We start from the raw sequence: 27,267 nt of genomic DNA, 5'->3' as shown, positions 1-27,267 counted from the left end.
AAGCAAAATTTAACTATACAAACATGCACGTGCTTCATATTTGATGTGACAAGAACAGCCTTTTTATTTTACAGATTCATTGTTGTTTCTGCTGTTGTTACATTTGCTATTTGCATCACCGAGTCCGAGTAGAATTTACTAACCGGCTTAAGGTCAAAACAACGATCTTTCTTTTAAACGAGTACCACAAGGGTGTAAGTCAGACTTCAACTTGGGCAAAAAAGAACAGATGAAAACACCATCGATCAACCGTTTGATGATATTGATTCATACTAGAAGCCAAACAATCCCTGATCCAGTACTCTCAGAGGTATTGATTTGTGACGGGAACTTGGTGCACTTTGTGAGTACGACTGATTTAACGTGCATCAGTCACCAGTAGCGTGCACGTGGGGTCATCGACTGGCAAGTAATGAACATTGCGACCCTTCAGTCACTAGAAAAATGCCTAACCGATCGGGCTACTTGGCCCAAAGATTAGATTCGTTATCCGAAAGTGTGTTGTTATTCCAAAACACGTCGACACTATTTTCGTTGATAGGTTGTGCTTTACTACAATCATTTTAAAGCTTTTCAGAAGTCTCAAAGATATCTATTTTTCATGTTCATAATATTTTAGTAACTGAGCACTATTTCGCATTCTTAAATAGATTTGTCTTCATTCAGTTTCTACAGTAGAACTCCGTAAACACGACTTAATGTGCACCGAAAACTGGCAGAGTTTGATTGTTCCGATTGCGCGCGCAATATGTTTTTCGTGCAGGGCCTTTTCTTCCAGCCAGAATGTGGCCGAGTTTTCTGAAATTACACGAGTTATCAAGTGACTTCTCGAATCTCAAAGGCTTTGGACTCGCTACTTAGATGAGTAGAAAACAGTGTAATATTTTTTTCTTTTCTTTCTTCTTTTTTTTTCAATAAAAAAGAAAAAAGCTATGGAAAGTTAAAGTGCATAAACTAACTAAAAATAAAGTTGCATTTTTAATTAGAAACGCGTTTGCACAAATATTGAACATTGTAACAAGCAACTCGAGATTAATTACTAACCAGAAAGTCAGAAAGTGTCTTTAAAAATGGATAAAACAATATTTGAATTTTTAAAGCCATTTGGTTTTACCTCAGCATCTGTGAAAAAAGAAAAAAGCTATGGAAAGTTAAAGTGCATAAACTAACTAAAAATAAAGTTGCATTTTTAATTAGAAACGCGTTTGCACAAATATTGAACATTGTAACAAGCAACTCGAGATTAATTACTAACCAGAAAGTCAGAAAGTGTCTTTAAAAATGGATAAAACAATATTTGAATTTTTAAAGCCATTTGGTTTTACCTCAGCATCTGTGAGACTAAATGAAATTGTTCCATCCAAAATGTACTATTGTTCATAGAGTAGTAATGTTAACACGTGGTAATTTAATGATCACGTGATCTTTACGTTATGGAGCTTTCATGGAAGCAAAATTCATAAACAGGAAAATTATGTTTAGTTACTGCAAAATTAGATGTATTTATTCTCTTCAAATCTCATGTTGAAAAAGTTTTTTTTTTTTTTTAAACAAGTAGTACCATTGTAGAATGCTTTTTTTCTTCGCCTTTTTCAAAAAAAGGATTTTTTTTTCTCCACTTATAATGTTCTCTCAGCCATTGAAACTGGTATTTAGAATTTAATTATTTAAATAATTTGTAATAAAAAGTTTGTACTAATTTATATCTTGTATTTAAGAATAATTTCTGTTATTCTTTTCCAGGGAATGTTCGCTACTGGACGATTACTATCCATAGCCCTAGCTACACGACTTGCTCCTGCTTTCATGCTGGGATGCAATATAGTAAGAAATATAAAACAACTTTTACATACAAATTCGGGATTTACATAGTCTCTGAAGCTAACCACGGTTATTATCAAGGCTTAATTTGCATGGGAGTTCATGGGTAAAGCCCTGGATCGTAGCTTAAAAGTAGCGACATGTCCACCATCTTGGGGCTAAACGCCGTTTTTTCCTATCTCTGCTATGGTATAGCTTGACCACGAAAAGAAGGCGGATGACCTTGAAGCAAAAACATCATTTGTATCATTTGTAATAGATTGTTTGTTATTATTTTGGAATAGATAGGATTAGCGAGACCATGCCTCTTACTATTCGGTGCTTTCTAGCAGATTCTACCTATTCCAAATGATACAAATGATGTTTCGCGTCAAGGTCATCCTCCTTTTTTTCGTGGTCAAACTTTAAAGTAGCATGCTTTGTTTCTTAATTGTGATTTCTTGTCAACTCCATGTCAATCTACAGTCAAGAAGTACCACAATCAAGAGGTAAAACGCGCTACTTCATCAAGCAGACAGAGGAAGAAAGCGGCAATTGGCTCTAAGATGGCGTACGTGTCGCCATTTAAGTTACAATCTGAGACTTTTTATTCACTGGAGCTCTGCTTCTGCACTTCTTTTTTTTTGGGGGGGGGGGGGGTTTGCAGTGAATTTTTATACATTATTTGGAAAGTAGCAGAGCTCGTCAATGTTGGGCTCCGGAACCCACCAATACATCCATTTCGAATACTGTAACCAATGACTGACAACTTCTTTCACCGGAAGTTATTGGGTCTTTGGTTATATACTCAATTTATCACAACTACGAGGAATGCCACTATTAACCATAATTGCTATTAAAACTCGTGCGGTACCAGAGCAGAAAAGCAAAACCAAATCAGCGTTCCGGTACTGCTTTTCTTTGAAAATATTTTACTTTTACACAATAAGTTTTATATTAGCTTTTGACCTATTTTTGATTTTAAAATCAAACATACATTGTGTTTAAATTCCATTATTCGCCATTTGTCCAACAAATACTATTCACTTGACGATATTTTTCATTATACAGGGTGTCCCAAAACGACCGCATAAACTCTGCAAAGCTAGATTTCTCGTTGGAAGTACATAAAACTGCCCAAAGAAGCGTTCCTGTACCATCAATAGTTTGAGAGAAAATTACGAAAAACAAAGTATGACGTCACTGCTGGTGCAAGAAAAAAAAAACTTTATTGAACATAACAGCAGTTTCCGTACATAACGTATAACAACAAATAAGTGCAATGACGTTTTAAAAATTATCGTCTGGAAGGATATGCAAATACTGTTGTTGATATGTCTAATAAAGTGTTTTTTCCTTGCACCGGCAGTGACGTTATTCTTTGATTTTCGTATTTTTCTCTTAAACTATGGATTGTACAAGAACGGTTCTACGCTTCCTTGGGGCAGTTTTCATGCACTCCCAACGAGGAATCTAGCTATGCAGAGCTTATGCGGTCGTTTTGGAACACCCTGTATAGCCGACTTCTAACAGAATCGCCGTTCACTTTATAAAATAAGACGTTCCAGTACTGAAAGGTTTATAAGTGCATCCCAAAATGCACAGCATTTAAGTTCTATGTGAGATCAGGTCCCATTTTTTTTTTTTAAGTCTATCTTAGTGTTACTAGAGTTTCGACTATTTGCGTGTACCTCTGTGTTCTGCAGAATCTAACACTGCCGCACTAGGCTAGTTACGCGTTAAAATAAGTTGTAGACCTATAATACTCATGCACATCTTTTGGTAGAAATTAAGTCCTTGTTTCATGACAGCAGCTTACTAATTAGTTCTAAATAAGATTTAGAAATTCATATGTACGCGGCTCTCCTCTCTGTAACAGCATCAAGCATTGATATGACGGATTTATAGAGAAAGGCAGCGTCACTGATCTTCCATCTAATGCCGGGTGAATTCCATAATGTGTCAGGTCATCGATTGATGCTCTTAACATGCAGAGAATCGAGACCATATCCATTTCTAAACATTTTTGCACTCGAATAAGAGATTATGGGAACACAGTACCCACTGAACTTCCTCTTTCATAGAGTTTCCAATTCTAGCGTAACCTACATCACTTTAGAGGAATGAAATAAGCACTAAATAATTTGGTGTGACCTTACTCCCCCCCCATAAAATTAGCGGCAGCATGGATGCCTCAAATGTTATGGAGTAATTAAACTCATATAGCTGATGTAAAGTAACTCATCGCTTCGGGGAGGTTACACTATGGTAATGTTTTTATGTTGTAACGTATAACTAATTTATAAGTAAGGTTACACCAGAATTTTCTATAAGCGTGCCGAGAAATTGTTTGAAAGGTTACACATTAGCAAAAATAAACTTTGAGCAGAATTTCTTTGACAGTTACTCATTTTCAAGTGTAAGTTGACTTATACTTCAAGTTAACTGTTCGATGATTTAAATAATTCGAATAAATTAAATGACTAGAAAATAACCCGTCATGGTATGACGGGGCCAAATTGCCTTTTTATTAGAGAGTTTGACTTGCAAATTTGAAATGTTCTAAGAAATATCTATGACTGAAAGTCAGATTAACGTAAGTCACATTTTCACTATTTATCGGAAGAGCGTAAAAACGTTTGTTTATTGCATACGAAGGATGGGGTCACGCTCTTATAAAACTGGTCAACAAATATAAAGGTTTTATTTTCCAAATTCGTTGTTACGGCTTAATGCGGAATAGGAATCCATTCATCAGTCTGAGCACTGATGATATGGCAAGGCTAACATCCGGTTTACAGGCGGAAATAGACGCATCTATTAGCTTTCCGGGATAAATCTTTTAAAAATGAAATTACTGAATTTTAGGTGCTCCAACAATTAAATAATGCCTTCATGCTAATCATTTATAATCTATGGTTTTGTACGTTTTTATTATAGCATTGTTTATGTGGCGAAACATTTTAAATTGCAGGGGAAAAAAACGCTTTACTCTTTAAAGGGCAGGGTTACGGTAGCGTGGTTGCTTTGCACATTAAGCGATGAACTATATAGTTGAAGGATTATTTTGAGTTTTAAAGCTACCGTTAATATTTTTATGTGTTTCGGCGAAGAGCTTTAAATTCCAAAGAGACTTTAATAGGTCTTTTGAAAAGGTGTGTACCTATTTTAGTTGAAGAAAAATGATCATTTCACATCAGAAGGGGGGGGGGCGTGGATTTGTTTTTTTTTTTTTTTTTTTTCAATGGACTTCCTTTAACTTCTTAGCACAGGCATCGCCGTGCGGGACCTGCTAGTACTATATAAACGGCAACAACAGTTTATCAGCTCTGCGTCGATGCTGATCTTTACGCATGCGTTTTGAGTTCTACCTCAGTTTTTAAAGCCATTTTGATGCTCTATGAGACTTTACGCAAGCCATCGTGAAAGCTTCCTCCAACAATGAAAATTTTCTTAAAATCGACATGACATACTCCAGAAGTTGTGTAACGTTACACACACTAACAATGATAACCTAACACATTTTTTACAGTAAATTTTAAAAAAATATATGCATACTAAATAAATTTTCCTTGTCAGCACAAGACTTTGCCTTCCCCCTATACTATAATAATTAAGGGAAATCCGTTGACTTCATTCCAGATTTCAAACGCGTCTGGCACTTTTTGCAGCTTGTTGCATTATCATTCTTCTTTTAATCCTCATAATTCTTTAATTATTATTATCTTTGTATTTTAGGTTGGCTGCACACTAGGAATGCTCTTCATGCTAGCTTTCAACCATAGTAAAGCAGTTCTTGTTATGGGTACCTGCATCATTGGATTATTCATGAGCTCCGTCTTCCCAACCGCCCTTTCATTGACTGAGGAGTACATAAAAGTAACACGTAAGCATCATTTGTGAAAAAAATGTATAGCAGAATACCTTAAGTTCTACAAATATTTTATTTTTAATTCCACTGCTAGTTAAAAAAATCCATTCTAACTAAAATTAAAATTGATATTAAAAGAAAATATTGTACAAAATTTCAAGTTCTGTCTATTTGATATAAAGTTAATAAAATGATCTGAAAATGCAAATGACATATACTCAGAGTTGTAGCGAGAAATTACTCATGGGTATGGCTCTCCTTCAAAGCAATAAAAAATATGTAAGACACAATGCGAGGAAAAAAAGCAACAGTAGGCATCTGAACAAATAAAAAGCAAAACTAGCCATGAAATATGGCTTAAAAATAATGACCAGGGATATAAACAACAGTTGAATATGAAACAGATTCGAATGATGAACAGATTCATTCGTGCTCGTAAATTGAACATTTTCACACTTAACGTGTCATCTCCTTACACACACACATATCATCATACATATTTTTCCTCAAAGGGTTTTTTTTTCTGGATTTTAACTAAAAGCGGATGTTGGCTACATCATTTTCTTTGGGGTAGGATCAGCTAGGATGAGCAAGCAGTCAAGATTTTACTACTCGCGCGTTCTCACTGATTTTACATGTTAAAAAATGAAGTGTTCTATTTCCGCTCCCAGTTCATCCACCAGCTCTCCTTGGCACAGCTATAATTGTCTATCCACCGTGGAAAATAAAAAGAGGGGCTGTTGAAAGGAAGGTGTTGCTATCATTGGATCGATTCTTGTGATGTGACACTTTCGCTGTTTTAAAGCTACATACAGCAAGTGCTACCTGATGGTGCTTAAGTGTAATTGCAGTCATTCAGGATAACTTTGATACACAATTTATCCATACTTAATAGCTGCACGTATATTTTAGTTGTGATAGTGCACCTATTGCGAAGAAAAACTGAAGAAAAACCCCTAGAGTGTTACATAGTTATCTAACATAAAATAAATAATGATTGGACAACCATTTTAAAATGCACTGTTAAACAGTTTCAAACTTATCCTGTCCCTTGGAGCCCATTTGCGTTGACCAGTGCCGGAACTTTTTTCCGAGCCGGGGCATAGATCTTGAAACTGCCGCCCTTGCACATCTTTCTTTAAATTTCAATGAAGAACCCGTAGAAATGGGATGAATTTGCCGCCCCCCCCCCCCCCCGAGAAGTTGCTGACAGGAGCAAGGGCCCCAAATTGCTACCCAGTAGATTCGGCACTGACTTTGGCAGAAAAAGCCGACTCATTAATTACAAGCAATAAAAAAATTCCCATCAGGGTTGATTCCTTGATATACACTTTATCCTACTTGTACGGTAGGATAATAGGAGGCAAAGTGAAACAGTAAAATGTTTTCACAGTTTACAAAGCCACCTATCTAGTATTATTTTAACTATATTCTGAAACACAAGTTGATTCCATTCAAAAAATGAATAGCTCTAAAGATCAAGGAAAAAAATAACGCTAGTAATTTTCAAAATTTACACAAATTGAAATATTTTGTCGTTCATTAAAAACAAGTCATTATAAAATGATCGAGTTTCTGTTATTAATATTTTATGTATAATTGATGCCTACACCGATGTCAATTCCGTCCTTAGTGAATATTAAGCATGTTTTGGTTTTAAATGTTTAATACAATTCTCAAAAACACACCGAGTACAGAGTGCACACTGGGAAAAGTAAGACAGTTCATTTCGTTTACTTATGCATTCATTTATTAAATCACTAACGTATTCATTCATTTATTCAACTACATTCCTTTACTTATTAATTCACTTATTTATTCAGTCGTACACTTATTTTCTTACTCATTCACTGATTTATTCACCCATTTACCTTTTTGCATATATTTATTTACCTTTTTATTGTTTCATTATTTATTTATTCATTCACTCATTTGTTAGTCATGCTATGTTTAATAATCAAATAGAAAATATTGCAGTAGAAAAAATATCTCATTTTTCCCTCTGCTCCCATACAAATAAATGAAAGTTTTCCTCTCTTTTTGAAAAATACCACTTTTTGCCAAAAATTAAAAATAATATTCCAGTGTAAGTTTTATTACGCATAGTTACATTCTACATAGTTCCTTCTTTTCTACTGTATTTTTCAATACAAATATTCAATTTGTTCGTTTTGAAAAAGGTAATTTTTCCCAAGATTTTAACTTTGCCTCACATTAACCTACTACTTGTTAAGAATTTATTTCATTTGTCTGTGCTGTTCAGGAATAACTTTTAATGGTAATATTTTTCTGTTTCAGCTACTATTACCACAATACTCGTATTTGGTGCTGCACTCGGAGAAATGTCCATGCCAGTAATTTTAGGACATGTACGTAAACATTTTCTCTCAATTTGCTGATAGCATTTTATTGCATCATTTCTTTTTTCACACACACTTGTCAAATATGCTAGTAATTTATTAGTAAAGAAAGATGAATTATGCGTCAATAAAGTACATGCATATATTTGTTTATCAAACATACACAGCGTTGCATAAGGTTTGTAATAATATTGAGAAACAATTTAAACTTTCCTTCATTTATTTTTAGCAGTACCCTACAGTTTCACCCGCGTTAATTAAACAACAATGTATTAAAAAACTATTTGAAGTACATCACGTTATGATATATATATATATATATATATATATATATATATATATATATATATATATGATATATTCATATAGTAAAAAAATACATACCCTTATCTATATCAATGTTTTCCGTTAAGAAACTCGAAAACAAAATCAATAAAAAATAACTGAAAACCCTTTATTTATAAACTAATTAATTTTTAAAGGAGCCGGATAATAAGTGCTGAAAATCTTCCCTCTCGAAGCCGGGTTCGAACCCGAGACCCTAGGGTTGCTGAGCAAGCGCTTTACCGACTGAGCTATTTGGGCAAAAGCAGCTCGAGCTATTGATGCAGCAAAATATGCATCATGGTTATTATTGGTTAAATTTCAATTAATTGCTGCTCCACTCCTATTAGTCATAGCATGATGTTATACAGCCTATAGCCTTCCTCAATAAATGGACTATTCAACACAAAAAGAATTTTTCAATTAGAACCAGTAGTTCCTGAGATTAGCGCGTTCAAACAAACAAACTCTTCAGCTTTATATTATTAGTATAGATTTTAAATTATTCTGTTCATGTCTTAAATCTTTTGTTTGTTGTATTTATGTATTTTGTCTTATAGTTAGTAATTATTCTGAAATTACAGAGATAATTTATTATTTAGGGAATAAACACACACACACACACGCGCGCATTCACACACGAACAGAATTCCTGAAAAATCAAGGATCTGCCCTGTATTTAAGAACAATAAAACATCAGATAACAGCTTAAATTAGTGGTTTGTTATTTGCTTCAAAGTCATTTCTCATTAAATACTATTTATTATTGAGACAGATAAAAGATAAAGTGAAATTTTAAATATTATTTTTTTCTACTTTGAAGTCAGTAAAAGAATAATGAATTAAATACGGCATAAAAATAAACAATGCAGGGTATATAGAGGGAAGACGCCACAGTTTCTAACTTTATTTCATATAAAATACCACATTGGATTTGTTTTTAATCAACTATTTTATCTGCTGTACTTTTGTGATTAGTAAAAAAATATATTTCGCCTTGAAAGACCATGTTTTTTACCTAAGAAATTAATAATCTGTAAACGTTTGCACTTCATCATCCTACCCCAATCTTGGGGTAAGATGATTAGTATTTTAATTTGTATTGAAATCAAGCGCTTCCTTCGATATCACACAAACCTGCTTGAAGCAGAATTTTAAGGGTGTCCCAAAATTAGCACAAAATTTGAATTTGTCGCCATTTTTCCAGTAAATTGTTGGTAACCTTGAAAAAAGAACAATATGACAGCTGAGAGTTTATGGTTATTAAAAATGGAGCGTTATGTGACACACACACACACACACACACACATAATAACGCGTTTTTATTATTGAACAATTATTTCAAAAAATAATGAAAGTTGAAGCTGGTCAAGCAGTTACTGTTATTGACGCTCGATATCGCAACACGACACGGGTGGTTTTAGGCTTGTTGACATAGACCTTTAACTTCAAATAACCCCATAAGAAGAAATCTAATGCTTTTAAATCACGTGATCTAGGGTGCCAATTCTGATCACCGAAGCGAGAGAGGACACGACCAGGATCATGCAGTAATTGAATTGTTTTTCTGGCTGTGTGGTAGCATAACACTATTTTTACTAACCCTAAACTCTCAGCTGTCAAATTGCTCTTTTTTCTTGGCTGCAAACAATTTACGGCAAAAATGGTAGCAAAGTCAAATCATGCGTTAATTTTGGGATACCCTTTACATTTAGAAGCTCCTTTGTGCTTTACATTTGTAGAAAGAGTAGCATGTTTCACTTACTGGGATTGTAAAAACGTATTTTAAATTGTTTTATTTTTCAAAGACTTTGTTTTTCATCAAATTCTTCTTTTTAGGAATTTGAACGTGCTGGACCTATAACGTTCTTAGTAACTGGAGTGGTTCTCTGCTTTTTGTCTCTTATAATTTACATGGCTTTGTGGATCGTTGGTCATTCAGTTGTTCGTTATACAGGTGAGTTTTCAGCTCTTAAAAAGAAGAATCACCTCATTTTCGTTGTTTTCTTATTTCAAAACTCAAAATGTGTTTTGGGAACGTTGCCTACACACGGATTTATTTCATGCATATTCAGCTTATTAAATTTGGAGCTGCAGTTTAAGGCCTAACTCTCTTTTGCAAGGCTTGCAGACCTTTTTTGAAAAACTTATAAGAAAATTGTGTGTCTCTTAAAAAGAAGAAAAGGGAAATCAGGGGAGGGGGGGGGGGTTCAAGAAAGAACCTGTAACTGCGTTTTTAAAACTTTAATTTCGAAAAATTTTAAAAAGACCCCTTACACCCATTGCGGGAAAGGCGGAGGAACTTTTCTTATCAGAAAGAAAAACTGATGTAGGGGAATGTGGGGCAAAGTGAAATGGTTAAGATGACTGAGTTTTTTCAAAATGAACAAATCGGAAATTTGTTTTGAACATTACAGTACATTAAGAAAGAACATTGTATTTTATAATAAAACTTGTGTTGAAACAGTATTTTTTATTTTTGGCAGTAAATTTGAGTTTTCCAAAAAAAAAGTGGAAAATTTTTCACTTTTTTTTTCATGGGGCAAAGTAAAAAATAAGATTTTTTTCTAATGAAATATTTTCTATTTGATTATAAAACATACTTTTCATCAAAAGAATCAGTAAATAAAAGGTTGAATGAATAACTGAAGAGATAATGAAACAAAAAAACGAATAATTAAATGAATAAATCAATTGATATATGAAGAAAAATAAATGTTCCAGTAAAAGAATGAATGAATAAGAAAATAAGTGAATGAATGAATAAATAAGTCAATTACTAAATGAAGGAATGTAAATGAATTAATTAATAAATGAAAATGTAAGTGATTTAGATTAAAAGACTGAGTGAGTAAATGAAACAAACTATTTCACTTTGCCCCCGTATGTACTTGACTAACTGCACAATGTATTTAAAACACAAATAAGCCCAATACTAAATAAATTTTTGCTGCATTGAATATTAGGAGGTCTTAATTAATATTTCAAATGCTAACAACAAGAACTTTATCATTTTACAGTAACAAAAATAATTTTTCACTTACAATAAAATGTTACAATATGAGTACCAATTTTTTAAAATTGCCTGTATTACCAAATGCTTTAATTTTCGGCGGTATTTTTTTCCTGACTGGAATAGACTACATATGGTACTACATACTAAAAATAATACCAGATAGGTGGAGCTAAAAGCAGAGTAAATATTTCGCCATTTTAATTTACCCCATGTTCCCCTACAACTTCAAAAAACAAGAAGCAATCTTTTCCCAACTATTTTGGCTGTTACAATTTATGGCTCGAGGTGATTGTCGAGTTACATACGTTTGAACAACTTTTCGAAAACAATAGTTTTAAAAAAAAGTAAACAAAAAAACTCCAGTGTTGGAAGGAGACGGCTTGTATAAGCATTTCTGCATTCTGTGTAACATACTGCTAAAAACTTTTCGTTATCATTAGTTTTGCAGCAAACTCGTAACATATAACTGCAATTTGTAAACTTTCTGAAATTTACCTTACTTTTTAACCGACGTTCAAAAAGCATAAAGTTGTGAATTCATAACATGTAACTTAAATTTGTTTATCCGTCCCCAACGTTTCAAAAACTGATCTTGCTGAATTTTTTTGATCGATTGATATTAATTCTGTAAGTTTCCCGTTCCCATCTATATCGGAGATAACATTATATCAACATGCTAAAAATAAATAAGTTGGCCTGAAAACCCAAAATTTGTGTTACATTACAGAAAACTAAGCGGCATCGCATTGCTGGTGTTGAGTGTAACATTAGATGAAGCAAGGTTTCTGCCTTAGCTTTTTTAGCAGATTAAAAGAAGAGAAAAAAAAAGTACGTGAACTGTATTCAGTAAAAAACCAAAATATGAATGTACCTTTATAACACAAATAAATGCCTCGAAAAAAATATGGTTGCGGCCATAAAAGGTTTCACCAGGTTTTCAACCAGTTGCTGAACCTCGTCAAACCATCGTCTCCAGTACATTTTTGCCACTTCGTTGTGTTTAAAATGTGTCAAAATTCTTTTTAAAAATCTACTTTGCTCATTGAATGGTTAATTCTCGATTAATAAACTTTAACCTATTATACAAGTAAATTTTTCATATTTGTTAATACAAATGCCTCTAAGCACCTATAAGCTCCTTAGAGACCACAGAAAAATTTCCTTTATTATGTAAGTAGGTAAATATTTTTTTTTTTTTTGACCTTTATTTTCTTTTTAATATGAAACACCGATGGGGTCAGAGGGAACCTAAGAAATATTTCTCGGCATTTTCTTGAATAAAAAAAAAGTAATAATAATAACAGAAATGTTGTGTACTACAATGTTAGAAAGTGGCAGCGCTTATCGGAAGCATCTGCAAAAATTTTAATGCTGTAATTGTTTTTAGGCTGGGTAGTTTGTGTTTCCTCAGAAATGGTGGTCAAACTTATGTGATTAATTTTTGTATGGTTAAATGTATAAATGCCCTTTATTTTATAACAATGTATTAAGGGATTTATTTTAAATATTAATGGTGTAGTTGAAAAATAAATGTGGTTGGAAAATAGAAATAAAATTCTGCAGTTCATTCGACCTTTTACAATGTATATGGGTTCGACTTGTTTTGGTGTGGTTGTCTCTTTCCTTTATTCATTTATATCAAATGGTAGAGAACTTGACGAATTGGCAAAAGACAAACATAACTAAAAACGAAGAACAGGGGGGGGGGTCATTATCTCATAGGCGAAGAAGTCACAGGCCAGAAAGTTATAGATCTTTTAGCCGTATTAAACGTTGCCCAGAGCACACCACGTGGAGGTAGATCTAAAGTCGTGCCCTATAGACGTATTCTTTTCCTTTTCCTAGGCTCATTTGCTCCGGGGAAATCGCCGTTTGAGAAACTAATGAATCTTTTTTCTTTTACATTATTTTCAGTGAAAGTAAGAATTACAAAAAAACATATACATAATTAATATTTCCTGTCTTATGAGCACAAAAATTATTTTTGGAGTGCCCAAGCCCTGCTTGGTTTGTTTGGGCGGACCGCACGTCACTGGTTTTAACATATGCTACATTCAAAAATTCCATGACTATCACTGTAACGCCCCTGCTGAATTGACATGGATTCTACCTATAGATTTGTCATTATAACGTTTTTTCCCATTTCAAGTAGTGCAGAAAACAAAAAAGAACAGAGGTTGTGTGCTATTTTTTTCCTGTGCTAAACAGATCAACAATATACAGTAGAAGTAAGATAAAAGCAAACAAGAACAAAAGAATTTCAAAAATACTGAATTTGAGATTATAAGCAAGGTGTGAAACATCATGATGAAAGTCACAAAAATTTATCTGAAACAAATGTTACAGAAACGTAAGAACCCAATGACTTTTACCTTTCTGATGCAGAATGAAACAAAAAGAGCTAAATTTGGCCCTCTTCCTCTCATTCGTTAAAAAATTTTAAATTGAAGGTTTGCAACTACATTTTTCCAAATTTTCAACGTTTTCTAGCATTTGAAAAGGAAATTTATTTTTTCAAGTACTTTTCATTTTTTAGGAATGAATGATGCAATTTTTCAGGACCCTAAGCCAGGGCCGCCGAGAGCAAAAGCGGACTCCTTGTCAAGAGAGGTCGCCGGGCCCCTAGTTTCCGACTAGGCTGACATGACCTCTCATTAACATACCTAAGCTATTGCTTGTTTAGCTCAGGGGTGGGTACAAGGGGAGAGGCATGAGGTCATGACTCCCAACCCCCCTAAACCATTGACAATATTATGCATCCATCATTATTGTATTGGATCGTAATTTAACAACTGCACACAAGAATGGGTGTAAAATATCATGTAAATATAACATAATGTGTTTTCTGTAAAAATTTTTTAAAACTCGTTTCCATAAATATTTGAAATAAAACTTCCTTTCATTACTTCTGAAAGTTTTTTCCCCACTACGTGCCGTATCCCTAGCCGATTTGACGCTCTTTATTGACACCCAAATAGTGTCAGAATTTTTTGTACTCAAGACTTAAAATTTTTCTACGTGACCCCCCCTTCCCCTCCCCGTTCTAGTCTCTCCCCCCCCCCCCAAAAAAAATGTTCCGCACCATATTTCTTGTTTTAGCTTATAAGATAAATCCAGCCCCTTTTTTAAATATTTATTCATTTTTACAGAATTTATTTTATGATTTATTTATTTATTGAGCAATCACGATTGCTTATTGTTCTCATTTGACTGTTTTTGGCGTCTTTTGATTTTTCCCACCGCCACCCTCCGCACCATCACCGTCGACGGGCTCCTCACGCGAAAGCCGTCTCCAGGTTGCATCCATGTCCTACACACACGCGCATACATACACAACTACACACATACACAAACACATACACACATACACCTACACGCATGCACAAACACATACACACACGCATACATACAGACACCCACACATACACACACAAAAACACACACACACACACAACTACCCACACATTCATGCCTGTGCACACAGACACAAACACATATGCTTACACACACATACACATACCTTCCTCCCACACACACACATTCCTACACACAACTACCCACACACTTATGCCACGACACAGACACAAACACACATGCCTACATACACATAACCCCTACACACAAACACATACCCCCACACACAAACACACATGCCTAACATACACACACTCGTGATTGTGAAAAACGTAATTTGAATTCAAGATGTCAAAATTCAATTTTTTTTTTTTTTTTTCGATCTTTCCTTGGTGTAAATATCGCATTTTATCAGAAGTTTATCTAGAATCAAGTTGCTTCCCACGGCAATATTTGTTACGCGCAGACTTGTACCATTCTTCCAATCTTTTTTTTTCCAGTTGAAAAGATGAAACAAGAATCATATTTCGATCATTATTTCTTTCAAAATGATTTTAAAAAAAAAATCAACACAATTAATGCGAATTAAATACTGAGACTCTGATGGAAATATGTCCTTTAAAATTTAAAACTCTCAAAAACAGTACTTTGCCTTAGTTTTAGTGGCGCCATCTACTGAACTTAAATCGTAACACATTCATATTTGGTGAATTAGGTATTCTGCCGTGCTAAGCACAGATGTGGTATCTGCACATTTTATCAAAATTGAGTTATTCTCACCAGGTGGTCGTTAGTAATTTAATTTACCTAAATCTCAAGTTTTTTGGTGATTTGTGAACGCGAAATATTAAAAAAAGCTTTAGGAAAAAAGTCGTAACTGCACAGTTAGAGGAGTTTGCTAAGGCAATTTGAACGTAAGTGACAAATACTAAGCCTTTAAAGTGGTATCTACGCAGTTACCACTTTTTTCCTTAGTATTTTTTGTAGATACGACTTTTATACCTTAGTAAAGCAGCATATTTATTAATGTAGCAGTTTATTATAACACAGAAATAAAAATTAGTTTACCGTTGAATAGTTGATACAAGCTGATTATAAAAATTAATACAACTTTGCATAATTGTTAAAGTAAATATTCAGCTTTTTCTATTCAAATGTTTATTTAAAATGTAAATTCTAAAAATGAAATGCATGTAAAATATTCATATCTAATTCTTTCATGCAAAAAAAAAAAAAAAAAACGCATTTTATTCTACGGCCAGTAATATTTTTATTTAAGTATCGTCTGCTGTCAAAATTATCTTCATGCTCGGTAAAAATGAATCTAGAAAATAAAACATTATAAAAAACTAAAAAACACATTCTTTTAATATATAGAACAGAAAATTGTAATGGATTACAGTTTTAACTGTCCGGAGTTTTGAAAATGGTATCTTTCAGAAGGTAGATTCTGTTAGATTTGTATTAACAAAATAAAGCGAAACAGCTAACTCCAAAGAAGGCAGATGTTTTCAGTATTATTTAATGATACCTTGAGCACGTTTTACTAAGCTATTTTTGTCGTATCTTTGCAGATACCTCTAAAAATGCTTAGTAATTGTCACTTACGGTGAATTTTAGCTTAGTATATGAAAAGGTTTTGAAAAGAAAATTTGTCGTAACTACATTTATTAATTTTAAATTAAGATTTTTACAAAAATACTCTCTTACGGTTTTTAGATAAGTGATTTACGGAACAACTACCGCAAGTTGAGCATTCAATTAAGTCATAAATCAAAGAAATGAGTTGTAAAACTTTAATCGTCGATTTCTCATTTCGAGCTCTACTGCAGATACCACATCTGTGCTTAGCACGGCAGTATTCGGAATTTCCTTCTTATTTATGAAGCGGCGGAGGAGTATTTGTATAAAAAAACCGAGCAAAATTATTTGATGCGTTTTTTGTCATATAATGAATTTAAATATCCTATTCGATCACAATAAGGTGTTTACATGATAGAAAAAAGACATAACTTAGAGAAAATTATTGTATTCATCTTCTTTACACTTATCACAATTAAATGATTGCTCATCTAGGATTAATTACAGCGTGATTGCGTCTAGCGATTATCATATTTACTACTGCAAGGGAAAGACTTTTTCAGAGTTGTCTGGGTCGACTACCACTCAAGGGAGCCCATATAGGGGGGCAAGTGGGGGCTCAAGCCCCCCCCCCCCCCCTAGAAATGAGAACTTCCTTGCTTTTAGTGCTTTTTTCTTTTCAAAAATGTATAAAAATTTCTTTTCCAGTCATTAATGAATAAGTTATTAAAAATGTTAAATTTTAATATCTCTAATCTGTATTGAAATCGGATTAAATGAGGAAAATATTAAACCATGAGGGAATTTTTTAAGCCCCCCCCCCCCTTAAAATTTTGCATATGGGCGCCCTTGCTATCACTTCCCAAGTAGGGAGTTAGAATGCATCTGTTACAATCCACTCGAGAAAATTCTCGTGAAAAATGTAATAGATGCTGCTGCGAGAGCTTATTATGGGTTACAGCTTCTTTCTCTGAAAACTGAAAAATTGTTTGGATTTCTTGAGAGGTAACTTCAGCACCATGCATTAAAAACTTATGTATACCTTTAGCAGAGGCGGTGATTGAGACTGAAAAGTGGGGAGGGAGGGGGGGCAAAAAAAACGACAAATAAAAACCATAGGATTTTTAGCGGCAGCAAAAAAAAAAAAAAGAGAAGAAAAAAAAGGTACAACATTTTGTTAAGGCTGGTTTTGAGAGCATATGAGTGGTAATTGATGCCAATCTAACAGCTCAACTCATGTTTTTCTTAAGATTTTCATGAATTATGTATACAATAACTTTCCCGAAGAAACACTTAGGACACATGGATTATAGACTTACATTATTTACTCCAAAGTATTTTGAGATGTCACAAACACTTGGTAGTAATTTCATTAATGAGGTATGGCCTGTTTAATTAAAAAACTGTTTTACTTATATCTGAACAATGAATACATAAGTTAAAAGTTACTGCTTGTGTTAAATAATGTTTCGTAAACAGATATTATACAAAGTAAAACAAATAATTATAATCTAAAAATGTTGACGCTTCTGTTTTTTTTTTTTTTTTTTTTTTTAATATAATTTCTAGTTTTAATTCCTAAATTGGAAAGTAAAATAAATGAACCATAAAAGTGGGGTTGGGAGGCCATCCTTATAGCATTCAAATGCCCCTTTACTCTTGAACTCCGGTAGCAAAACACTTCAAAACACGACTCAATATGATCTGTATATTTCCCTTACTCCTCAAGTTTTTCTTCTGATAATATAAACCTTTTATAAGCTATAATGGCATTAATTCCTTCATGATAGCATATAACTATGATATGGTAAAAGTTTCACCAGTTTCAGAAGAATCTATAAGGAAATTTTTAAAAAACCCAAACTTGAAATAATTAAGCCATTTTTACTCATCAACTTTAAACCCCTAAAAAAGGGGGGGGACATGGGCGGAAGATGTTTTTACAGAATATCATAGCAGATAGTCTAAATTTTATGCCCATAAAAAATTATAGCCCGACTCGACCCGAAAAGTAAACAAAAACCTTAATATCTAAAACTTTTAGGTAAAAATAAACTCCGAATTCTGACATACTTTCATACAGAAAGAAAATGACAAATGTTATAGCAATTCAACAAAACAGGATTTTAAATCGCGCGCGCGAGCTACATATCTTCCTTTTTCATATTCAAAGGTTCGTTTTACTAAATCCTCTCACATTCAAATACAATAACAAGAAAAACGAAGACTTGGACACCTTCGAAAACAAAAGTGAGCAATTCCAAATCTAAACATAAATTATTATTATTGTATTAGTATCATAATATTGTTATTATTTATTATTATTATTAGTATTAATAGTATTATTGTTGGTATTATTATTATTGTAGTTATTATTATTATTATCATTATTTTTAGTAGTAGTAGTAGTAGTAGTAGTAGTAGTAGTAGTAGTAGTAGTAGTAGTAGTAGTAGTAGCAGCAGCAGTAGTAGTAGCAGTAGTAATAGTAGTAATAGTATTAATAGCAGCAGCAGTAGTAGTATAGCAGTAGTAGTAGTAGTAATAGCAGCAGCAGTAGTAGTAGTAATAGCAGCAGCAGTAGTAGTATAGCAGTAGTAGTAGCAATAGCAGCAGCAGTAGTAGTAGCAGTAGTAGTAGTAGTACGATTACCCCCCCCCCCCTTTCAGAACATGTATTGCTAATCCTAATACGGTGGTTTATATGCAGGGGAGCAGGTTATATAATGATATCCTCCTCGAAGGTAACTTCTGTCTGCGCTAGTAAGTGCCCTGCCGTAATCTGACTTTCTAACCTTGAGATGTTATTGGTGCATGGCTTCACCCATAGCGCTTGTAACTTATTTTCGTTGTCCTTATCCACAAGGCAGAAACTGTTAACATGGGGATAAAGTGGGAGTCAAGATTTGAGGAGGGGTCTGCAATTGACCTCTTTCTTGCCACATCATGTGCCAAATAGTGGTTCTAGAAACTGCTTCCATCCTTACAGTAGAAAAATAACCCTATCGCGCGCTCTAGCGCTATTTTTTCTCTATGGTTTCACCGGCGATAGAGAGTCTGTAACTAACAGCTTCCCTAACTTCTTGCTTTCTTTTTCTTGCAGCCACTGGTGGATTTTTGAGCTTTTTTTCGTCCTGTTTTCCCTCAAAATCTGCTGCTGAAGGAGAAGATACCGGCCTCACAACACAGCATGTCCGATACTATTCGAGGATGAGGTATGACGAATCACAAAACAGTTTAGGAGAACCTCAATACACAGAATCATCCTTCACCGAGCAGCAAAGTGAGAGACGGCAACAATGATGTGATTCCTTAATTGTTTCTTTCTTTTCACTGTTATAAATGTTATACATATGTTTCTACAGAGAGAAATTGTTCTGAGTAGTTATGTAAACGTCACATGGGATTCATGCTGTTCTCTGTAAATGTGATTTTTGAATACTTATAGATGACTTTTATGGTTTTCGGACTGTGCGACACTTACATAGAAAGAATGTAAAAATATTATGTTTACTTTATTTTTTGTTTTCCTCCTCGCATGCATATCATGCTTGATTGTGTAGGCGTTGTTCTAAAGTAGTCGAATTAGGAGAAATATTTTATCAGTTAAAGTGGTTCCAAGGTATTGAGGATTAGAAAGAAAAATCAATAATGGAATTTTGAAAAGAAAAACATTCTACCCCTGTTGTACTCACTTTAATCAATTTTTCGTCGTCTTTTAACTCCAAATGGTTGGTTTATCCACACATGAATATTGTGTCCTAGGACTCAATAGATCAATAAAGGAGATTTTCATAACGTTACCGAAGTAAAATATCAGTTCTGTCGTGACATCGAGAAATTTTCATGTCGAGTTTGGAGTAGTTCCAACAACCAGCCGAATATGAGGGGAGGGAGGATTGATTTCTTCCTTCGTAATGGGCCAAACCACGATACAAATTTTTGAAATGTTCCATCCGCAACGATAGATTTTATCGCGGTTTGACGGACCCATATACAGGGTGGTTATAATTAAAGTTACCCTGTTTAGATCCCTCTAGTGACCGTTCTACACATCGGATTGCGATGAAACTTGGAATATAGATTATATAGACTATGGAGAGCAGGATTATACAATAAAAAAAAAGTTCAAAAATCACGATAGGGGGCGCTCTACTCACGTAAAACATCCGGCAACAACCACCGATGCATTATGCAAATTAAATGAGCTATAAAAAGGCAGGAGTTCACTCATCTTCATCACGATGACTTTGGAAAAGAAAGAGCGAGCCTTACTGATCAAGATCTTCTATCAGAAGGATAGTAATCTTACTGCCGCTCTCCGTGAGTATGGAAGATTGAAAGGCATATGGAAAGGGCCCATGTCAAGGCAATCCTTGAAAAAGATCGGGTCTATGGCGAAAGCATACGGACGGTGCCTGAATTAAAGGATAGCAAGGAGCCATGTTCATGCTATTGACAGGGCAACCCTTCGTGCAACTATAGATCACGCTATAACACGTTTTGAACACGTGATTGACGCAGATGGAATGCACATTAACCCAATCTTGTAAATAAAATCGATTTTGTGACACAGTCTCCGTTTTATTTGATACATGCGCCCTTTTCTACCCTGGTGGTAGATTTTTGAACCATTTTTTTTATTGTACAATCCTGCTCCCCATGAGCTATATAATCTATATTCCAAGTTTCATCGAAATCCGATGTGTAGAACGGTCACTAGAGGGGTCTAAACAGGGTAACTTTAATCATAACCACCCTGTATATGTACGTATATGTATTTTTTGGACAATATGAAACATAAATGGGCATTAAGATATGTATGACATATAACCAAACCACGGTACATTTTTTTGTTGCGAAGGGGACATTTCAAAAATTATATCGTGGTTTGACCTAACTAGATAACTTAAAGCACAAGTTACTGACAACCGTATCAAAGTTTTGGCTTCCATCGAGTCATCCGAGAGAAACGGTGTTACAAAGAAAAGTTTCATGTAATTGAAGTAAGATTCTATAAAGGGGATCGAAAGTATCACAAAAATCAGGACTGTGTTCACCCACTAGTTTCTTGGTATGAAAATAAAAAAATAAACTTAAAAAAAATCGCATAACTTTGTTATCATTGAAGCATTTTTGAATAATAAACGTTCTTCCTTGGACCTCAAGGAAAATTTTGTTGTAACTACAACTGATGTCGCTAGCAACATCTAGGAAATAAATCTAGAGTTTCAAAAAAGTAGGCTCAAAGTTATCCTAATATAGCTGCCTGACATTCTTGATCTATAGGTTTATTATTCCATTACATAATTTATTTTAAATCAAAGGTCCTACAACCTAACCCGAAAATGTAAATTCATAATCAATATACTCGTACAGTTAACGCAAAGAAGCTCATTACATTTTACCACAAGCTTGTTACTTCATCAAAAAAGGGTCTGAACCGTTTGCTTGGGACCACTAATCTGAAATCTCCTCTGCATTCAAGCATTTTAACTGCATTATAGAAAATCTTATTCAATTCTCAATTAAAAGTATTAACTATGCGGTGATTCCGATATCAGTTTGTGATGTTTTTATTTTCAAAAATACGAATAGAAAGCGGCTTTTTAGAAGATTATTACTTTAATTTATGAAAAATTGAATGATGTTACTGCTTAAGTTTGTTAAACAGAATAAGACAATTTTGAACTACTTAAAAAATAAGTTATGAAAAAAAAATCGCTCTGGATGGTGTCATTAATCACATGAACTTTTATTATATTATAAAAATATAAGGAATTTCATTTATTTCTTTCGCAATTCCTGCGTGAATTATACTGTATTTTACGATTTAGAAAGTAAACCTTCAGAGGCACTGAAAGGTTTGCATTTTGCATACTTTTCCGAAGGAGGGAGTCACGCACATTCATATCTGGAAAGTATGGAAATTTACCATCGGGTTGTCCAGAAACAGATGATTCAACAGTTGACGAATTTAGCTATTCTTCGCGTTTTGTAAATGAACTTTTCCGTTACTTCGCGTCATTGGCATTGATTTTATTTTGTTATATCAATTTTTTTTAGATATCTTCGAGATATTATTGAGTAGTTAAACCTATTGGAAGATAAATTCAAAGAAGAAAATGTATTATCAAACTATTTATGGTATCACTGAAAATTTATTCTTTTGTCATAGAATAGATTGGCGGATTTCTGAAACTGAATTGACTGTACATTAACAAACTTTTACCTATCACCACCACAAAACTCGTATGCAAAAACGTTTGGACTCACGTAGAAAATGATATTTGAAGCATTATATGTTACAGAAATATTATGTCCTTTAAGTATAGACAATGAAAACATTGATCTTTTTTCTAAACGTTACGATATCGAATTTCTAAACTGTATATGTATGAGTGATAACTATCTGACATTCTTGCTGTTTCATTACGATATTTATTCTGGCAGACATCTAGTTTTAACGACAAAAGCTGTTTCACGTTTATTACTGCACTGAATAAACGTACTGCTCAAAAGTACTTTCGCGCTGAATCACCAAAAACAGAAACCCTCATATATATAATAGCCAAAATCACTGATCGAGTAACGTTCTGACGTCAACAGCAATGAAGTTATTTTTAAAATGAATTACTTTACAATTGAGAATGCCTATTGAATTTTGTATATATTATATCGAGAAAATAGCTGAGATTCTTGATATATATTTTTTTTCAACCTTTTGCCAATTTGTTGGCACCAAAGAAAGTTAATGTACTTCAACCTCGCAGATTTTGCCAGAAAGGAACAACTGTCCAAAGTTATGCGACCCGAAATTTCAACGATCAAAATATCCCCTAAGAAGTTGCTTCACTCAAATGAGAAGCAATTTTCACCCGTCATTCCTTGATGGGAAATTTTGTAGTATAAAAATTGTAATTATAAACACTAGAATTTTCTTTTAAGCTATGTAGACAGCAAAATGAAATGAATTGAACATTTTACTAATGATTGCAAACCTGCAGTTGTTGAAACAAGATACAGTAGTCTCTCTAAAATTCCGAGGTAATTGGGGCTCACCTCACCTCGGATTTCTGAAAACTCGGATTATCCGGAAAATTCTTCCCGATAATGAAGATCGAAAACTTTACGTCAAGTGTAATAGATTCTCAATTTCTTCGTAAATAAACGCATCAGTTTATAGGGTAAACTTTTTGCTTCGAATTTCCTGTGGAAACTTCCAACAGAACAAACGTCACTAAAATAAAACTAATTTTTTTTAACCAACCTTTTATTTACAATCTAAAGTAAGACTTACATACATCAATGAGGTTTTAGAGATTGCCAAAATGACGTAAGTCCAGCCAGTAAGTACTAAAAAATGCAGGTCTGACATTTTCAATCTTTACATATACATTAGAAAATTAAGATTTACTCTTTCAGAATATTCTACGGGTATTTCGGGAAAATTTAATTAACACCGAAGCGCCCAAAAGATAATATATGATGTACTTACCTGACGTAAATAGTATGAATTGTTCGAAGATATTTCTTAACTTCATTAAGAAAACGAAAAGATGAAGGGAAGAAAAAACGAGCAGAGTTCGACAAATCTTGGGCACCAAACTCGACCGGAAGACTAAGAAACCTGTAAAGTAACTTGGTGAATGGTTCTATCAGAACAAGACTCTTTCGTAATCCTTGTTACACTGATGTTTTTCCTATGAATTTTAGAAATAGCAATGTTTAGCACCAATTTTTACTTTTTTTTCCTGGCTCCTAAGATTTTCTAATTTTTGTCGTTGCCTGTTCATAAGTACACTAATTTGTTTTAATACAATGTCATGGCTCTGAATATTTCAATTTAGTTCTCTCTGTTTTGTATTTTATAAACAGTCAACTGCGTAACTAAGTGACTGAGAAAAATGCCATGCACTGCGCGCTTGTCTTTCTGGCGTATACTCAAAAAAATAAATAAATAAATAAATAAATAAATAAATAAATAAATAAATAAAATAAACTTTACTATCCAGTTTTGGCATTACAGGCCATTGAATTCCAAAAAGGAGCGGGATGGGGTGGGGGGGGGGGATGTTTTAGTTCCGGAAAGCTAGTTACAAAAAGAAGTATTTAAAGTACACAAAAGCAGATCAAATTTAATTTAAAAGCAGTAAAATCAGTTGGAGAATTTCAACGTGCACAAGCGAAAGTATAATGTGTTCTTTTAATCAGTAGAAATAAATTACACATTTAGATCCTCCTATTCAAATATAGTTTAAATTCGATGTAAACAGGCTTGTCATTTCAGAGTTTAAAGGGGATGGGTAAACAGTATATACTCAGTGACGTTTTTGGAAAAAATCACCAAAATAAAAGCGAAATGCGTATTTACATTATGTTTCTGAAATCCAGGGGCCCAACTGCCCCCCCCCCCCCCCTCCTGTTCTCCCAAATCACGGGCCTGGACTGAAAGTAAAAGTAAGAGGATCCTAAAAAGCTATTCCGTTTTCTTCTTTTTTTATTTTTGCAAAACTACAATCTAAAATGTAATTAATCCTTAAAACATTTACAGATGTAAACAAATTGTAATTTGCTCTTATTTATCGAAAATAAATTTATGTACAAATGCAATTAGGATAATACATTTTTGTAATATGTCGTACAAAAAGTCAAATTTCTCGAAAATAATAATAATAACAATCAAACGAATTAATAAAAACTAATGTGCCAACCTTCATGAAACAATGGTCTTTTTTTTCCCTTTGAGCATGATTAATATTTAAAGTCTTATAATAAAAGCAAGGAGAAGCTTTAGCAATTGGGAGCAGTTTTTAATACTAAAAATTGATTTATGTTTTCACTTTTACAACCTTATTCTGAATTCCTTTGATAAGTCTTAGAAAATTATGTCAATTTCATGTTATAGTCCAATTCGCTGAAGTTAACAACAAAATGTTCCCTCGTATCGAATTTAATTCGTTCAAATCGGGAATATTAATAAGAAAGTGTTTACTTTAGAAATAAAGTAGCCCGTTTAAGTTACGTGTTAAACATAGAATATTATAATGCTGTAAATAGTCATTTCGCAGGAATTTCTAAATGTGGTTACGTACGCTGTTTCGCATTCACAGAGCTCTATCCTAACTCATCTACTATTTAGGTGCATCAGGTGAATAATGCAAAACAACTTTAAAATGTTACATTTCATTTGTTTTTTAAATTATGCGAATACTTTTTGGAGGAATTCGAGTTAAATGTGATTCTTATGAAAAATGATGTACAGATAAATAAAGCACTATTTGCTTTCGTAAATGAATCCTAAAAGTTCTGTTAAACGTATAACTGATATTGATATTTTACAAATTTGACGCGTGATTGAAGAAAACAAAGACAATTGTTATGTTTGATGATCAATGATAATGTTTTGTTATGCATTGATTCTGACTTTGCTTGATGTAGAGTTAAATCTTTTTAAAGTCTTTAGAGATATATTATATTGTTTTTTTACATTCATTTGTAGAAAATATGTATTGTACTAATGTTATTTTACTGTATATGTGGTGCTGTAAAAATGCACTTGGTGATTTTTTTTCATTTGTTACATACTTGTAGGAAAGTTGTTCCATGGCAATAAAATATGTATAGAATTGCATGCTGAAGATTTATTTATTTTCTTGCACACAAGTGCCCAGCCGTTTTTAAAAGTAACACATTTTCGTAAAACAGCTATCTGATTTAGTTTAGATTAAATACTTTAATTTAAAAGCTCGATATTATTTCCAACGTTTATTTTGCCTGAACCAAAAATTCAAAACAAAATTGAGCTTTAACAAACAAAAAATAAGACTATTATAGTTTTGCACTAAGTTACCGCCCTAAGCCAGGACTAAGGCAGAAATACATAAAATACACCGCCAGCTCAGTTATTCCATCCGAGGACTGCAGTTTCGGGCTTTTTAGCACTCATCAGCCCAGAATAGGAAGCAACTGAGCTTGAGGCGGAAAACCAATTAAAGGAGATAAGAAAGCCAAACCGCCTCTAGCTCAGTTACTTCCTATTGCGGGCTGATGAGTGCTAAAAAGCACGAAACTGCAGTCCTCGGATGGAATAACTGAGCTGGCGGTGTATTTTATGTAAGACTATTATAGCTATGTCAAAAACGGAATGAAGTGTTACAAGTAAAACCCTTCATATTTCCGTAAAATTCAACTACTTAGTGATGAGTTTAATGTTCAGACGCATAAACTTATACGAATAAAAATTGGAAAACTCGAATAGAATATTGATTGTTTCCCTATAATATTGAAATCAAAATAAAGAAACATAACAATATAATGTTGTACATTAAACAGACATTTATACCCAATTTTCCTCTCTTCGAAGCGATATTTTTTTTTACACTCCCTCTTAATTCCCTCTCGACTTTTGTTGAAGTTAATGGCTGTCAACCAATTTTGATATGTTTATTTGGAAAACACTTATAGTTAGAATATTCGTTGCAAACTCGATCACACTTGCTTGAGATTCTTTCAGTCTCTGCTAAAAACAGTTGTGTTTATTCTTCTTTGAGCACATTTGGCAACCTCTCTTAATTTTCTTGTTCATCCCATTTTATGTGAAGACTGTTTCGAATCATATTTTAAACTACTTGTAATTTTAATACGGAGCAAATTTTATAATCCCGCACAGGCTGGTAATTTCGAAGTTTTCGAAGGGGTGGGGATGGAGGGGCTAAGGTTCATGTCAGCCTAGTCGTAAACTAACCGGCCCTTGAGAGGGTCCAGCTCTCGGAATCAGAGTAGTATAAGTTTTTTAAGTTTTGGGGGGGGGGGGGGGAACTCGGAGAACAAACTGATAAGGACCTGCCTTGGCTCTCGGCTACCCTGTCAGTAGGAAAATAGTTCCATATTCAAATTCGAGTAATCGGTAGCTCGAGTTATTGGAGTTCCTATCCCAGCCTTCTCAAGAATAATTTTTATTT

The 27,267-nt window shown here is 33.6% G+C and overlaps 1 protein-coding gene across 1 annotated transcript in view; it reads left to right on the top strand.

Moving 5' to 3' along the window:
• LOC129230998 (major facilitator superfamily domain-containing protein 4A-like) overlaps positions 1-19,606 on the top strand; it is a 120,115-nt gene extending 100,509 nt beyond the window's left edge. The window contains exons 8-12 of the mRNA XM_054865242.1: positions 1,744-1,824; positions 5,539-5,686; positions 7,970-8,040; positions 10,195-10,312; positions 19,407-19,606. Of these exons, the coding sequence (XP_054721217.1) occupies positions 1,744-1,824; positions 5,539-5,686; positions 7,970-8,040; positions 10,195-10,312; positions 19,407-19,606 (618 nt within the window). The remainder of the gene's footprint in view (positions 1-1,743; positions 1,825-5,538; positions 5,687-7,969; positions 8,041-10,194; positions 10,313-19,406) is intronic.
• Positions 19,607-27,267: the final 7,661 nt, after the last annotated feature.

The sequence above is a fragment of the Uloborus diversus genome, chromosome 10 (genome assembly GCF_026930045.1).
Source record: "Uloborus diversus isolate 005 chromosome 10, Udiv.v.3.1, whole genome shotgun sequence".
In the NCBI taxonomy this organism is placed as follows: domain Eukaryota; kingdom Metazoa; phylum Arthropoda; class Arachnida; order Araneae; family Uloboridae; genus Uloborus; species Uloborus diversus.
The sequence above is the reverse complement of the archived record's forward strand: the minus strand, read 5'-3'. Positions and strand labels throughout refer to the sequence as shown.